Here is a 17,686-nt window from a genome sequence, read left to right on the forward strand (position 1 = left end):
ATAAACCCTTAGCCAACCTTGTCCAAAAAAAAAAAAAAAAAAAAAAAAAAAAAAAAAAAGCCAAAACACAGTTAGTGCAAAGTCCTGGAATTCATGACATGACCAGACTAGTATACAAGAAATAATGGGACTGATTCAGGCAGATTAATTTGCTTTTGCCAACAATCTTCCCCATTCAAAACACAGAAAAGTATTTTTCTTCCCAAGTGCAAAAACTACAAGAGACAATGACAATCAAAAATTTTAATGGAATTATGAAAAAAATAAAAACATGACTGCAATTAAGGAGAAGCTTCTGGTTCCTACTTACAAGATTTATAAGAAAGAAGAATTTGGATAAAAGATGCTGCAAGATAATAGAAATAAATGGAAACAAATCAAAGGACAGCAGTAATCATAAAATACTTTAAAGATGGTGAAATTTTACAACAAATTAAAAGCTTTTTAGCTTTTTAAAGGTTAAATTTAAAACTTTACGATACCACAAGCTAGTTCAAAAACATAGGAAACTGTGCATTCAGGTCCAAAATTATGATTTTTTTTTATCATGCAAAACAATGAACAAAGAAAATTACACAACTACAGAAATTGAGGTTTTGAACTGCCTATAACGTGCATTAAAAATTTTAGTTCATTAACCCTTCCCAGCTCAATGTTATTTTCACAAAGTCCAGTATACTGTCACATAAACTGAAAGCTAACCAGTTCAAGGAAGCAAACTTAAGTTAAAGGTGAACTGCATGGCAGAATTCCTTGATGACAGCCAGTACTAAGAAAACAGTGTAACACGCCCCCCTTCAAGACTGGATCATAGCAGCGCTCACAAACCCTTACAGCATGTGGACACTTCTTATCTCCTGGATAATTGTAACAGCCTTTATCATCTCCAAAAACAGTGAAGAGAAGTGCTTCTATCCTTTCCCCACCAGGGAAAATGACGAGTTAAAAGATATTACTCACATATGATCTGAACTTTGGTTTCTATCTTCTGGTGTAAGAGGGTGAGAAAAGCTGTTACAAACTCCCTAGAGATAGAAATCTCTGTAAGTTCCCTCTAAGCAAGCCCACCAACAAAGCAGCAGGCTAGCCATGCTAGATTCAAGGATTTCGGGGATAGCTGTTCTGTAGTCCAAAGCTACATTATAAGAATTATACCTTTAAAAATATAAAAATGACTAACTCACTCTAGAAAATTAATAAACATGATTCAGAAATTCAAAATATAAAGTACATGAACACAAAGAAAATATAACTTGAAAGTAGTCTTAAAATTTTTTTCACTTAGACATTGTAAGCACATTAATTTAACCATAAGTAAGCACTACTTTCAAACTTATGAATAAAATGACATGGAAATGGTAGAAATTAAAGTATCAAAATTTGAATAAAATAAAGTAAGCAAAGGAATTCCTAAACCTACACAATCTCAAATTATATTCCTGAAAATCTTTACATTTGTAACTTTTCTAGAGTCATAAGAATATCCAAAATAATTCTGTGTATGTAATAATCACAGACATAAGACATTCATCTTGGCACATTATACATAATACCTATAAAGGCATTTCTGAGAGAAAATGGACATACTCTGGCCATATTAATTTACCCCTGGAACTAATATTCTCCCTAGAAATGCAAAGAACTAATGCAATCAGACTTTTTTTTTTTTTAACCTCAATCTATTCCCAACTCCAGTAGAAAAATGCTTTCTTACCAAACAATCAATACATTCATGAATGCACAATCATTAGTGCCTGGCTAATAGTAATAGCACCTCAAAAAAGTCAGTCATTATTATTATTATTATTCAACTGTTCAAAACATACCATAAATATTCAAAACATTCTGTACTATCCATCCTTACATTCTGTATCCTATGTCACCATCTCCAAGTACAGTGGTCAGATGAAAATAATATATCAAATTTTATGTAAACAGCTTCATTTCTATAATAAAATCTAAATGAAGAGTTATTAATCTTCTACCAATCTTATTAAGTTACAAAGCAAATGATATTTTCTCTCTTTATTTTTGAGACAGTGTCTCACAATGTAATTGAGATTGACCTAGAATTTATTAAGTAGCCCAGCCTGGTCTCGAACTCACAGTGATCCTGCCTCAGCCTCCTGAGTGCTGGGATTACAGGCATGTGCCACCACACCTTGTGCAAATGATATTTTCAAAGTGTTTCCTTGAAAGAAAGTTCTCTAGACTAAAACCTGAGTGGTTAGAGACTACTGGGAAGCAGACAACTATTCATATATACATGTACCAATGATCAAAAAGCTGTCAAAAATCTAAACACCTCTCTGGATACATTTCCAGTCACAATCTTTAATTCTTCATGTAAGTATCATTACCCTGGCTGACATGAAGGGAACTTCCAGGTCACCTACTGAAAGGAATTTGATTCAACGAAAAGGGGCTAACCTGAAGTATGTCTAATAAAATCAGACAAAGGGCCAAACCTCATAGAATATACATTAAAACGATAAGTAGGAAAACTTCCAAAGTTTCTTTTACTTCAGCTGGAAGGGGTTAAGCATGAGACACTGCTTGGTGAGAAAGAGCTTTTTACAATACAAATTAATCTTGCAGGTAGGAAAGATTAAGAGGGGGAAAAAAAGAAAAGGAAGAAAATGATAATATATTTCTTGAGCAATATTTACCAGTCATGCTGCTGTCTCTGTTTATCCCATTATGAAGTTTACAGTGAACAAATGCTGCATCAAATAACCATGATCCGAAGAGATTCAAGATGCTGTTAACCTTTGGTCTTCGAGGGGCAGGCAGTGGCCGCGGTTCTGAACTTGTCTGATTTGGACTTGACAGAGGAGAGGTTGAGGAGCTCTGGTGCTGGACTTTAGAGGTGTGAGCAGTACTAACCTATTAGAACAGCACAAAAGTACAACCACACCCATGAAAGGCCTCAGAAAACAGAAAGACCTTTCTTTCTAAAAAAATTTTAAAAGCCAACTTTATACAGTCTAACTATGGCAATGAAAGTTCTTACTGTGCTTGTCTTCATGGTGGCCTTATTCACAGTAACAGCCCGGTGCCTCCGGTTGTGTGGTGGGGTAGTATTGACCGCAGTGCTTTGAGGCATACTTAATCTATTTACGGGTGTTGGAGGAGCACTGTCTGACCGGGGTCTAGAAATGCCTTAAGGAAAAAAGAAAGATGAAGTTATTCTTCACAGTTCAAATACATGATTGGGGTTAGGGTTGGAGCTCAGTGATACAGCAGTTGTCTAGACTGGGCAATGTCCTGGGTTTAATTCCCAGCACAACCAAAAACGAAACAAAAAACCAACCAACAAACAAACAAAAAAAACCCTATTTGACCAGAAAATGTTCTACATGCAATACTTTTGAAGGACTGGGACATAATATAGCAGACCACTTGTCTCCTCCCAATATCCACTTACCATTTTTATCTATGTACTACAACACACATTTTAGCTGAACGCAGCTACCCACAACAAATAACTACATTTTCATTCTTCTCTTGCAACTAGATACGGCCATTTGCTAACCACAGAAACATATGTGATTGCTGGGCAGGTCTTCTAAGAAATCTTAAAAGGACAATCAGGTATAGACTCTCCTTCTTTTCTAACTACTGGACAGGACAGTGAAAATTCAACCATCACAGCCTAGCAGGCAGTGCACAAAGGATGCAGAACCACCAGACAGAAAAGCTTTTTATCCCTCACAGGGACAGAACTACTACAGCAGCCCTGTACTGCCTAGTCCTGATTTCATATTGGGATTTTTGGTTGTTATATGGCAGACAATCAGACTTAATATATTTGCTACATAATACATAAACAACCACAAATGTTTTAGAAAACAACAGCCACTGCAGGCATAGTGGCACACACCTGTAATCCCAGTTACTCAGGATAGTGAGGCAGGAAGATTATAAATTCAAGGCCAGCAACTTAGAGACCTTGTCTCAAAATAAATTTGTAAAATGGTTGGGAATACAGCTCATCATTCCCTGAGTTCATTCCTCAGTACGATTGACCAAGTGATCAAAAGACAGACAGAGACAAATAGATACTAAATACCACTGCTTCCTCTCATATGTCTAAAGTGTGAAAAAATCTTTTGAAACAGTGGTTTACATAAGGTATAATTTACTTTCCAATGATACACATAAGAATAGTCTTTAATGCATTATAATCTGTATTTTCTTGGATAATAAAAATGTGTACTTTTTCTGCAAATTATTTATTTGTACTCTTGGTCCTTTTATTAATATATTTTTTCTTAGCATATTGTTTGATCTATTTATATAAAGACATAATAATCTCTATTATATTTGTTGCAAATTATCTTTCCTAGTTTGTTACCTGTCATCAAATCTATTTCTCTTTTCCTTTGGGCTTTCATAATTTCTTCTAGAATTATATTCAAAGGTTATCTAAATGCAGGCTCTTCAAACATCTAGCAACATACACAAAATTCACCTAAGAATGCATCCACCAGACAGCTGATTCCACGCATGGCACGAAAAAATATTTGAGGCAGATGTTTAAGGCAGGGATACTGATTCAATTCTTGTGGCATTCCGCTCACATTTAAGAACTGTTCCTGAAATTTGGGAGTAGAGCTTATAATGGCTGGATTACTCAAATCCACAGGATTACTATTAAGAAAGAGAAAAAAATTAATTACACAATTAGAAATTTCTATAAAATGCATGCAAACCAATATAAGAACAGGGCTATATGTGCCTATTTCTTTAATTCAGAGAGCCAACTGATCTATATTTCATTAGAGTTGAGGGCTCAGACATGAACACTTCTCTATAGAAAAGGTGCAACTTTTTTACATGAACTTATTTTACCCACAGAATGAGAGTGAAAATAAAACTAGAAGGTTTTAGTACATATGGATGTTTAACATGTTTGGAATTAAGCAATGGAATGGAAAAGTTTCAAAAAGAGCCTCAAGGCAAAGATTTTATGTTAACATTTTCAATTTTTAAAAAATATGAAAATCAAGATCACTATATAATTTTACATATACCCACATATATACATGTACCACAGCATACATTTCAAAATAATGTAATGGGGTTTGATTTATATTTTAGGTACAAACATTTGCATTAAAAAAAGCTTTCCACTTGAAATGGTCTGTTTAGTGGTTGATTAAATAGGTTCTCCAACTCAAAGTACAACTGGTAACTTATAAGTAGTGTAAAGAATTTTCACTAATTACAAGGCAAAAGAACTAGGATGAGAAGTAGAAATCAGTAGTTTACACATACTCTGGCCCTTGAAAACTCTTCTTCCACCCACCAGAAGTTCTCTTTTTCTTTTGGTACCAGGAATTGAACTCCAAGGCAGGCGCTGGAACCACTGAGCTAAATCCCTGGCCCAAAACTTTTCTTTTTTTTTGATACCGGGGATTGAACTCAGGACCTTGCACTTGAGAGGCAGGCAGTGGAACTACTGAGCTAAATTCCTGGCCCCAAAAGATTCTTAATTTCAAGTTAACTACAGTGGGAAAGGGTAACGTGTGCTTGTATAGAAAATGGGCTGCTAGAGGTAGCACACCATGTCACAGAACTAGAATCCATCATGGGAAGCACAGGAGGTAAAAAGTCTCTAGCAGCACTGCCTGCTGAGAGTTGTAGTTCATTTGTTTAGAAATTATAAAAACAGGTTGTACGGTTGAAATGGACTATACCTCAGTCCAACAGAGGTGTAACTTTTTTAACTGTTAAATTCATGTTTTTCAGTTACTAAAAACTAGGAAGAGAAACACTTATAAAGCTCTTCCAGATATAAATCAGAAATGATTTCATAGGCATCCAAACAATCGGAGAGCAGATTTAAAAAAAAAAAAAAAAAAAAAAAAAAAAAAAAAAAAAAAAAAAAAAAAAAAAAAAAAAAAAAAAAAAAAAAACAACTCTGAAATGAGAATGGGTAACAATGGTTATGGATTAAAAAACTCCATTTCCATAGCTCCTGATCTCCTGTGTGCCCTACTCATTGAGGGACCTTTTGCTTTGTTTTGTTTTGTTCTGTTCTTTGAGACAGGAGCCTGTGCCACCACACCCAGTACATTTAGGGACCTTTTACAGGTTCAGACTACCTACATTTACTGAAATAGAATCTCAGATTGGGGCCTAACAGACAAGTGGGTGATACACAAACAAGTCCAGGAGCAAACATTTGAGAGTACTAGTGAAATCAGTGGGGAGCCGGCATTGTGGCACACACCTGTAATCCCAGCACTCAGGAGGCTGAGACAGGACAACCACCGTGAGATCAAGGCCAGCCTGGGCTACATAGTAAGTTCAAGGCCAGTCTGAACTATATACCAAAACCCTGTCTCAAAAACATAAACAAAAAAGAAAAAAAATGGGAAACACGTTTTTGTTTTGTTTTTCCGGAAAAAAAAAGAAAAAGCATACTAGACAATTCTGATGCCTATCTCACCATCATATTCAGCCCTCTTCCCAGGAAATCTGTCAACGACCACAGCTGCCCCTTCTCAATAAGCCTCACAGACCTGCTTTCTACCCACTCACAGCTAGCTCATTTAAGCAAGGAGGTAAAAACCTGCCCAAAAGGAGTCTATCAAGAGGTCTGAGAGAGACCTACAAATAGTATAGCCTAATTAACAAAAATAATTTGATCCAATTTAATTCTTATGAAATCTGAACAAAGAGAAAGAATTGAACTTAAAGGGCCAGAGTTGAGGTCACACAGTAACATCACTCTTTAAACCACTTCCATTTACCATGGAGTTGCAAGTGCCCTTCAAAAACAGTGGGAAACAGGATTCCGGGGAGAAGTCTGATAAAGGAAAATAGTATATAATGCACAGGGGAAAGAAAAAATTTAAAAGAGAGAAATGACAGAATGGCTTGTCCTGAGACTGGCTTGATCCTTCCCTGACATGAGGACTGGCTGCTCACCGCTACTGAGATCCCAGTCAACACAAACTAATCTCTCCTATTTACCAGCATTTGCTTAAGTAGGTTCCTATTCTCTACCATCAAAAGCATCCTGACTATAAGACACAAGTTAGGTCAAGAAGAAACACAAAGCCTGAGAGATCAACTAAGAGTGAAGAAGGAGAAAAGATTATCCAAGAACCAACTCTAAAAAAAATTCCAGGACTAGAGTTTTAGTCATTTATTTCAAACACTTAAGGAACCAAGTTCGATCCCTGGTACCAAAAAAACAAAAACAAACAAAAAGATAATAGGAAGTTTTGTTATCCTTTTAATGTTACCAAATTGTAGATTCAAAGTATCATTTTAATTCAACAGTGTTCTAGAAGGTCTGACAAGTACATGAAATTATAATAAAATAATTATAACAGTAATAGTGATTTTCAAGCTACTGTGTTCAAGGCATTATACTATTTTACATTCCTTTTTCAATTCTTACAAGATAGATACAACATTATTCCCACTTTGTAAATCAGAAAGGCACAGACAGACTAAATTACTTAATCAAGTTCACAAAGAAAAACACAGTACAACTCATACCTAGGTCCTACTGTATCCAAAACCCTTTGGATTAAATACTACATGTTCTAGTATAAACTGTTAGAAAAGAAATATAATACTTATGTGAAAATATGTGTTGATTATATCTAGAAATCTCAGAATAATTTGTAAAATCTGAGAGCCCACATATGATATACAAAAGTAAAAATATTCTTTACAGCAGCAATAGCCAGTTAGAAAATAAATACTCTAGCTCTTTTAAATGATCACATGATATATAAAAGTAAAAATGTTCCTTACAGCAGCAACAGCCATCTAGGAAATATAATAGCACAAAAAAGCTTTTCACAAAATCAGCAATAAAGGAAATATGCAAATCTTTGTAAAGAAAACTACAAAACACTTCTATAAACACATAAGAGTCTAAGCTGGACATGGCAGTACAATCCTGAAATCCTAGCTCTCAGGAAGCCGAGTCAGGAGGACTGTCAGCTTAGACTACATAGTGAGTTCAAGGCCAGCCTGAACTACATAGAGAGACGCTGTCTCAAAAAACAAGACAAAAAAAGATATATAAGATTTTAAAAAGGGGATGAAGAGTGTAGTTCAGTGGTAGAGTTCATGAACAATGACCCAAGTTCAATCCCCAGTATTATGGCTTGTATCTAGATGTCTTCCTAAAGCCTCAAGCAGTCATAGGCAGCAGGCTTTTCTTTTTGGAAGTGGCCTGATATAGGATGTGTGATGCTGGGATTAAGTGTGTGATGCTAGGATTAAGGCCGCCCCACCTTGGGTGTGAGTGTTACCAATCCTGAGGGTAGAATATAAGTGACAGAAACAGGGCTGCTGCTGCTTCTGTTTCTCCTGCTTATCTTCTGCTGCCTCCTGCTCACTCTGCTGTGCCACCCTGCCTTTTATGCCAGCCAATTATGGACTGAGACCTCTACAAATTGAGAGCCAAAATAAACTTTTCTTCCTTTACTTCAGATATTGGGTATTTTGTCTCACCAATGAGAAAAGTAATTAAGACATCCAGTAACAACAAAAAAAAGGAAAGCTTTTAATAAACAGATTATAGAGTCAGGCGTGGTGGCGCATGCCTGTAATCTCAGCACTGGGGAGGCTGAGGCAGGAGGATTGCTGTGAGTTCTAGACCAGCCTGAGCTATATATAGTGAGTTCCAGGTCAGTCTCAACTACATAGTGAGACCCTATCTCGAAAAACCAAAAACAAAACAAAACAAAACAAACAAACAAAAAATTCTGAAGAAAAATATATGCTTTAGGAAAGCAGACTAAATATAACATATTATCAAGTTTTCCTAAATGTAAAGGCTTAATTCTCATCTTTTGGAGAGTTAAACTAGTCGTTCACCACTTTTCCTTTTCCTTTTCTGTATTCTCTTCCAATTAAGTGTGGCGTATGTTCTGGCCAACGGAATGTATGTAGCAGTAACTTACATCACTTTACCACCTTGGTCCATAAAATCTTCCTACACAATTTTCTTGCTCTCTCTTCCCCATCTACTAGTTAGATACAGAGGCTCCTGCTCATAATGTTGAGTCACCAATGGAGTTATGTGTTAAAGACAGCAGAGCCTCTACCAGCCCAGGTTTCATCCCCCACCCCAACTTCATCACTTTTGGGTTCACTGGCCAAAGCAGGAAATTTTCCTTACCCATATTTATTTATTTGTGGGTGGGGTAGTACTGGGAATCGAACTCAGAACCTTGCAAGGTTCTGCAAGGCGTGGTGCCACTGAGCTACATTCCCAGCCCTCCTAACCCTTATTAATACACAATCCAAACCCCAAGGCTTTAAGACGGTTTTTTATTTGCTTTGACAGTTGTGCCTTGGTGTCTACAAGGCATTGGTTTCAGGATCCCCCTTCCCTACAGATACCAAAATCTGTGGATGCTCAAATCTCCTATGTTAAATGATGTAGTATTTATGTATAACCTGTGCAAATCCTCCTGTATAGTTTAAATCATCTCCTTTTTTTTTTTGACATTGTAAATAATTCCTGGATTATTTGTAATACCTAACAAAATGTGAATGCTAGGTAAATAGTTGTTATACTGTGGTTTTTTGTGCTTGTTTGTTTTTGAGACAAGGAAGGTCTCACTATGCAGTTGAGGATGGCCTTGAACTTGCTATGTAGCCCAGGATGGCTTCAAACTCACAGAGATCCTTTTGCTTCAGCTTCCCAAGTATTGAGATTATAGGAGTACACCACCATGCCCAGCTGGCTATACTATATTGTTAAAAGAATAATAACAGGGCCGGGGATTTAGCTCAGTGGTTCTCCTGCCTGCCTCAGAAGCACAAGGACCCAAGTTTAATCCCCAGTACCAAAAAAACAAAACAAAAGAATAATAACAAGGAAAAAAAGTCTGAATAAATTTGGTACAGATGTAATTTTTTTCAAATTACTTTTAACTCCTGGTTAACTGAATCCATAGATACGAGATCCACAGGTTCAGAGTGCCAATGGTATTTTTTAACATGACAAATCGATTCATCTGAAATGTTAATCAGGCAAGAAGAGAAAACCATTCTAAGAAAAGGAAAAAGAAGAAGATACTAGACCTACTAAATATCATTAAATATTGGCCAGCCATGGTGGCACATTACTATAATCCTAGCACTCAAGAGGCTGAGGCAAAAGGATGTCCAGAACTATGAGGTCAGTCTGGACTCTATGACTACAAGGGCAATCTGAAGTGCACAGTGAGACCCTGTCTCAAAAAAAAAAAAAAAAGTAAATAAATATTACAAAATTAAAACTGTGAATCTGGTAAATGAATAAATTAAGAGATTAATGGAGCAATATATGACCTAAAAACAGATACTGGTGTGTGTGTGTGTGTGTGTGTGTGTGTATGAATTTGATACTTCAAAGGAAATACTAGGAAAAAAATCATAGCTGTCTGATCAAAGAACACAGAAAGACTTTCTAATTTTAAAAGAGAAATAATCAAAGGAAAGATATTCAAAATTAAAAATCACTAAAAGCTGAAAAATACAACTCTAAAGAAGAAAAAGAAGTCACAGAAATTTGTTCACAGTTCTAATTTATAAAAGGGTCATGCAGAGTAATTTAAAATCACTAACACACAAAAGAAAAAAAGATAGTACATCCATGAAGAGAAGATAAAAGAGGAAAAAGTTTATTGGACACTACAATAGAATCAATGATCCCTGGAAGAACTGGGTAGGGGTGGAAGAAGTACAGGTAGGAAGTGATGTAACTAAACAGAAGAATTTCTATGAAGGAATAGCAGGAAGGCAAGCATTTAGCCCTTGGTGAAATAGTAAAGTATACTTCTCAGGGAAATTTTAAACAGCAGGGATACTAGAGGAAGACCCTGGGAGCCAAACTGACTATTGCTAAATACAGGGAGGAACAGGGCTGTCTCCAGACCCCACAGAATGTGACAAAGTTTTAGAGGAGATGTAATCCAAGCTGCAGCAACAGCAACAGAACAAATGCTGTATCTATTATAGAGAACAAATTCCAAAAGAGTATAAATCAAGGGCAGCTAAGGAAATCCTAAGCCTGCTGGGATGGGGACAGCAGGAGGCACACAATGTAGATGTGCCTATTGTCTAGAATGGCTCCACTGATGGATTGTGCTTAGCATCCACACTCAGAGAGTTCCTGTTCTATGAAATTTACTAGGTCAAAAGCTCATGAAATAATAAAACAACAATACCTTAGCATATGTAAAAATCGAAACCATGTCTGTGCAACACACTCATTATCCATTTCTGGAGGAATCAGACTGGCATCTTCATCAGGAACTTTAAATGGAGGAAATGAAGGACCATATGTAAAACGTAGCAATCTAAACAAGTAAAAAATGCATAACATTAAGTCTGTTTCTTAACAGAATGAAAAATATGTACAAACATGAAAACCTAAGAGAATATAGATGAAAACATACATACCTTACTTAAATTAACAAAGTATATGAAAACTGTCATTTATATAACAGACAAAATGAAAGAGATCTCCTGTTTTTCAAAAGATTTTTTGTTGTTGTTGTTGATTTTTTTGAGATAGAGTCTTGCTATATAGTTCAGGCTGGCCTTGAACTCACTTTGTAGCCCAGTCTGGCCTCATGGCAATATTCCTGCCTCAGCATCCTCAGTGCTAGGATTATAGGCATGCACCACCAGGCTTGGCTATTCAAAATTATTTTTTCAAAGTTTATTTGAAAAACTAAAAGTGAAGAGTGAGAGAGAAACTGGATCTATAGAATGAGTTCGGGCTGAGTAAAAGAGAAAAAAGCAGAGTAAAAGAACACCCTAGAGAAAGTAGGACAGGCTATCTTGAGGAAAGCCATGATAGATCAAAAGATTTTTTTAAACATATTTAAAATATTTACTACTTCTATTGCGTACAACTTAAAGGTAATTTTTGAAAGACTCCACTGCAAATCAATAAACTATATTTCATTCATAACAATTAACTTCACATGAAATTTAGAATATAATATTAAGAAATTTAGAATACAGTACACTTTTATATTGTGTCATAAAAGTAACTCAATAACTTAACTGTAATATTCTAAATATATTGCCTAGGTATGGTGGTGCACACCTATAATCCCAGCACTCAGGAGGCTGTGGCAGGAAGATCACTGCAAGTTCAAGGGCAGCCTGAACTACACAGCGAGATCCTGTCTCAAAAAAAAAAAAAGTGTTAAAACACCTAAAAGCCCTTTGACTCAAGTTATTTTATATCTAGGTATACCTTAATAATCATAATACATACAAAATCTGTATGAAGTATTCATGTCATAGTATTTCTAAAGTAAAACACTGGGGACAACATAATTATCAAAACCTCAGAAAAATTATTATTTATAATTTCAATTATATAATGGAACTAGTCATTAAAAATACAATCTGAACTATTATTTGAAAATAAGTTAAAGTGAAAAGAACAGATATCAGATGAAAAAAGGAGATAACAGTATATAGAATAATCTCAAATTGGTTTAAGAAAGGGAACTACATGAAAAATACATTAAAATGTTAATATTGATTACCTTTAAAAGAGCTGCTTTCCTCTACATCTTCCAAATTTTCTAAGTATGCACTGCTTTTATAATCAAAACAATAGCATCACTTAAAAGTAGATTCAGGGGAAAGGTATTTCACTCAGTGGTTCTACCACCTGTCTTGCAAACACAAGGTCCCAAGTTTGATCCCCAGTACCAAAAAAAAAGAAGTAGGTTCAGAACATTGATGTTCCCCCATGACATACCAGAAAAAAAAAAAAAAAATTCCAAAACTTCATCTTTTAAATGATGATAATGATCTAACATTTTATTTTTATTAGTATTTGTTCACAATACATATTAAATATATGTTTCATAGAGAACTGGTACATACACGTATCCCACCTTGAAGATCTAACACTTACTAGCTGAGACAAATCTATCCTCTGATATAAAACACTACCTAAAAAGTATCTTGTTTCCACCATCCATTCTCCCTGTCCCTAATCAAACCTAAGTCAGATAACATCTCTGGCGCTACCAGTTAATGAGAAACAGAGGATGGGTAGCATGTTAAATATGGTAAAAACGTAACTGAAAAAATTCAGAACCTGAAATACTCAATAATACAACACAAGCCAGATGTGGAAAGCACACCCTATAAGCACAACTACTTGCTGTGTAATGCCTGCTACTCAGGGATTACAAGTTTGAGGCTGGCTTCAGCACTGAAGCAAGATCCTGTCTCAAAATAAAAAAAAAAGGCCTAAGGATGCAGCTCAGCGATAGAGTGTTTGCCTACCACACATGAGGCACTGGGTCAAATACATAGTACTAGGAGTGAAAAAAAAAAAGACAACCACATTTCTTCAACAACAAATTCTAAAGAAATAAAAAATATGAATGAGAACCTACAGCTTAAAATAGACTTTTAAAACACATCAAGCAGCCAGGAATGGTGGAGCATGCCTGTAATCCCAGCACTATGGGAGGCTGAGGCAGGAAGATTGCAAGTTAAACCCAATATGGGCAACTTAGCAAGACCATGTCAAAATAAATAAACGGTAAGGGCTGAGGATTGTAGCTCAGTACAAAGGCTATGGTTCAATCCCCACCACCACAAAAGTTTACTAATGCAATTTCTGAACACTGCTTTCTTATTCAATGGAATCAACTATAAAAAGAAAAAGTACAGGGAAATTTGCACACTAGTTATCTGGTATTAAAAAACTGCCAACTTTTCAAGGCATGATAATGGTATTATAATTGTGATTTTAAAGGAATCCTTACCTTTTCAAGTTACAAATTAAAATATGTAGTTGAAATGAAAAGACTGAAAAAACAAAACCTGAGTTACTCACAGAACATTGGTTTATAGATATAAATGTTAAAAGGGCAATTTATTAAAAACTGCCTACTATACTCATTTCAGCTGCATGTGTACTAAAATTGGAACAATACAAAGAAGATTAGCATGGTCCCCATGCAAGGATGACTCACAAAATTCATGAAGTGATCCATATTTTTTTCTTTAAAAAAAAAATTTTCTACTCTAGTTATAAAGTATACTCTAGTCCTACTTCTGTAAAATTATATGTAAATATATATGAACAAAATGTCTGGTTAAAAAAACCCTGTTATATCTTTCTATGGTTTTTCCTTCAAAATAATGATCACGCATATTTTTATAATTAAAATTAAGAGTGAAATTTGGGGAGAAGATAGGGTACAGAATTTATCTACATCTCAAAAATACTTGATTATTGTGAAAGGTTTTAGATTAGACAGGCATTAACCAAACCGCTATATCTATTTTGTTAAAGTGGTTCAGTTCTATGTCTAAAGTAAAGGCTTTTCACAATGCACGCCATGAATCTCAGACATCACAGCGTAAGGGAGAAGCTACCTAAGGTCAGGTGATGAAGGAAGACAATCACCTACCTGGAAGTGAGTGCACAGATGACTTTGCTCCACTGCTCCACCACTGCTGGGTGGTGCCTCCAGTTAGCCACCATCTCCTTGGCTGTCTTCCAGTAAGGAGGTGTTGGGAAGCACCGGGTACAAGCTAGTAACCAAACCTCAAAGAGAACACCAATCAATTTCTCTGACAGATTCTCAGCAATGCCACCTGACAAGTGAAAGAAAATAATCTTTAACTCATTAGTTTGGAAAAACTGGTCAAAAATTAAAATACCTGCAATATTAAGTACTGACTTTCAAATAAATATTCAATAGTAAAAATGAAAATTAATTATTAGGTCTGCCTATAAAGAAAATCAGAGACAACATCAACAAGTCAGAGTGTTCAAGTGGCCTTGCTGGTTCTTACTGAAGATCTAACCTCCTAGCAAAGGGAACCCAAGTACACAAGGGAGAAAGGAGAGGATGAGTGATTACTACAAGTTAAGTTTCAATGTGAGAGATTATATTCATAGCCTCACATAATCCTCACATTATTTTTGCAGAATAGGCACTTCTAACATGTATTATCAATTAATTATACCATTTTGAAAACGAGTAAACTTAGGTTCAGGAAGATTAAACAAATCAACCGAGTTCATGCAGCCAACAAGGAAAGGAATCAGAACAAATACTCAGGTCTTCCTAGCTCCCAAGTTTGCCATAAAATGCTTCATGTGTTTGAAAGAAACCCTTCGAGAGAGAAAAATAAAGAAGCAAAAGGGCTGGTGCTGGGTATGAAAGAGCCTTAACAGAGCTCTTCCTCTTTTCCGAGCACTAGAACCAGAACGAGTAATAGCAGTGCACTTTACTCTGCAGTGCTCGCAAAGGCCAAGTTAGGACTACTAGGAAGAGTAATAAGGATGCATATTTCAAATGAACAAAACCAAAGGTCCAACAACAAAGAACCCATGAAGGGGATGAACTGCCTGCCTTGTGCTGCTGAGATCACTGGCATGGGAATTGAGTAGCAGAGTGCTGTTGAGACAATGACTGCCCAACTACTGTCATTACTGGACAGGGGATTCCTACCTGGGGGTTCCTTTCTATGCTAAAATTTTCTCTCAGTTACTTTTTCTTGTTGCTGAGACAAAATACCTGACACCCAAAGTTAAAAGAGGAAAGGTTTATTTAGCTCACAGTTTGTAGAGGTTTCAATTCTTAGTTTGCTGGCTCTAAGGCAAGGTGACACAGCAGAGGGGCATCACAAAGAAACAGTTCATGGCAGGCAGAAAGCAGCAAGACAGAAAGTGCCGAAGCAGCAAGTAAAGTAGCAAGCAAGAGACAGCAGCCCTCTTTCTGTTCTTTATATTTTATCCAAGCTACATGCCTTCAAGGGCACATAGCACTCATACGCAGGTCGAGCCTTCTCATTATCCATGCCCAAAACCATACAGAAACCCATCAGTGGACTAATTTAGTAATCACACATCCTTGATCTCAGCTTCACACACTTAATCCCAGCATCACACACTCTAAATCCAGCCACCTCTGAAAGGCCCCACCTATGATCACATGAGACTTTGGGCAGACATCTAGAACAAGCCATAACTAATTCCATGATTCCTTTTAGATATTTTCCTAGACACTGCACTGTGTGACAACATTTGCACATCCGCAAGTGTCAGTAAAGAGAGTATATAGCAAAAACTAGAATATCTGGAAGTAGAACATCAATTTACAGTTTATGTACACTGTGCTTTAACATACAAAGCACTAAAATACACTCTGAAATTTTATAAAACTGTAGGCTAGCGGGGAGGTACCAGGGATCGAACTCAGGACCTTGTGCTTACAAGGCAGACACTGGGCTCCAGCCTGGAAACTGTAGGCTTTTAAAATAGCTAATGAGGCCTGGGCCCTGATCCACCGTGGGAAGGAGAACCACGCCAGCTCCCATCCCAGCCGCCATTGCTCAAGCACCAGGAGGTAGCCTGGGCCCTGATCCACTGCGGGAAGGAGAACCACGCCAGCTCCCAACCCAGCCGCCATCGCTCAAGCGCCAGGAAGGTTAAACCCCCCGCCACCCCCGCACTCTCAGACCTCCTGACTGTGCCAGTCTTTGGACCCACTCTGCAGAGGCAGAGGTGGTCATCAAGGGTATTTTTCTGAGTTCCCAACTTTGAACATCTTTAAAGAAAGGGTGTGGGAAACCTGTAATAGAACGTTGTGGAGTTCAACCATTCAGAAGGTTGGGGAACTCAATCTGGCCCTTGCAGCCCGAGGTCAGTCAGCGTCATGAGGTTCAGCCATCAGCTAACTGAGATAAGGGGTCTTTCATCCTAGCTCTGTCTGAGCCATTAAATGGTAAATACACTGTATTGAAATTCTGTTCACTGCAGACATGTTCTGGACTGCTTCTTGATTTCAATTTAATTCAAATGATTTAAGGGTGATAGACTAGTAACTACCACAGGTTGTCAGTGTCAAAGTTGTGCTTGATCTTAATGTGTTGCTGATTGTATTGGTTGGGGTAAAGCATTTTCGTTGATTTGATGAGCTGTTTTCTCTGATGTTATGAAGATGAGAATGTCTGTGGGTCATTAGAGACACAGAAGCTAGGGCGCAACTATATCACGAAGATTTGGGTGATAATCCAGAGATTAAACCAAGGACAGTCCGACAACAAAAATTAAAATGAGAAAACACTGAAGCAAGACACAAGGACAGACTTCCAGTTTACCAATGGCAAACAGTAGGGCAAATGAGGATGAAAAGGCTGATAGTGAACCGCCAGGACACCCTGAACTCAAAGCACAGGAAGTAACAAAACAGATCAATCAGGCTCTAGAAAAAGTCAAAACAGAAATAAATTCCCAGATAACGATAGAGATAGTGAGCAAAATGGAAGTCGGGATTCGAGACTCTAGAGCAGAAACTGACAAAAAAATAGATGAGCTCAGGACCATGATAGAAGCCATGAAGGCCCAGCATAAGAAAGAAATGGAAAAAATAAACGCCCAACATAGGAAAGAAATGGAATCCATAAAACAGATTCAAACAGATATCCAGGAGATTAAACACTCTATTGAAAGTGTACGCAACAGAATAAAAGAATGCGAAGATAGACTCTCGGATATAGAAGATAAGATTGCAGTCAGTGACCATGAAAAGACAGGTCTCTTAAAAACAATAAGAGATCATGAGAAATGGATCCAACAACTCCTAGATGACGCAAAGAAGAATAACATAAGACTGATAGGAATACATAAAGTAGCAGGAGAAAATACAAATGACTT

At 36.7% G+C, this 17,686-nt stretch overlaps 1 protein-coding gene and 1 non-coding gene across 8 annotated transcripts in view; one reads left to right on the plus strand and one right to left on the minus strand.

Moving 5' to 3' along the window:
* The window catches only part of Ralgapb (Ral GTPase activating protein non-catalytic subunit beta), a 79,320-nt gene that overhangs the window by 55,004 nt on the left and 6,630 nt on the right, over positions 1 to 17,686 (minus strand). For 4 of the 7 annotated variants that reach the window (XM_010640063.3, XM_010640061.3, XM_010640062.3 and 1 more), the window contains exons 5-10: positions 14,430 to 14,616; positions 11,196 to 11,327; positions 4,475 to 4,653; positions 3,014 to 3,162; positions 2,670 to 2,886; positions 311 to 346 (exon numbers count right to left, since the gene is read on the minus strand). In XM_010640063.3, coding sequence (XP_010638365.1) covers positions 311 to 346; positions 2,670 to 2,886; positions 3,014 to 3,162; positions 4,475 to 4,653; positions 11,196 to 11,327; positions 14,430 to 14,616 — 900 coding nt within the window. The remainder of the gene's footprint in view (positions 1 to 310; positions 347 to 2,669; positions 2,887 to 3,013; positions 3,163 to 4,474; positions 4,654 to 11,195; positions 11,328 to 14,429; positions 14,617 to 17,686) is intronic. The other 3 variants (XM_010640066.3, XM_010640065.3, XM_010640064.3) reach the window with 1 other exon arrangement.
* On the plus strand, positions 13,908 to 14,015 carry LOC117287268. Its single transcript, XR_004518502.1, has one exon. It is a non-coding gene; the product is annotated as a U6 spliceosomal RNA (small nuclear RNA).

This window comes from Fukomys damarensis, unplaced genomic scaffold (genome assembly GCF_012274545.1).
Source record: "Fukomys damarensis isolate Sample0158 unplaced genomic scaffold, DMR_v1.0_HiC HiC_scaffold_22, whole genome shotgun sequence".
Taxonomy (NCBI): Eukaryota; Metazoa; Chordata; class Mammalia; order Rodentia; family Bathyergidae; genus Fukomys; species Fukomys damarensis.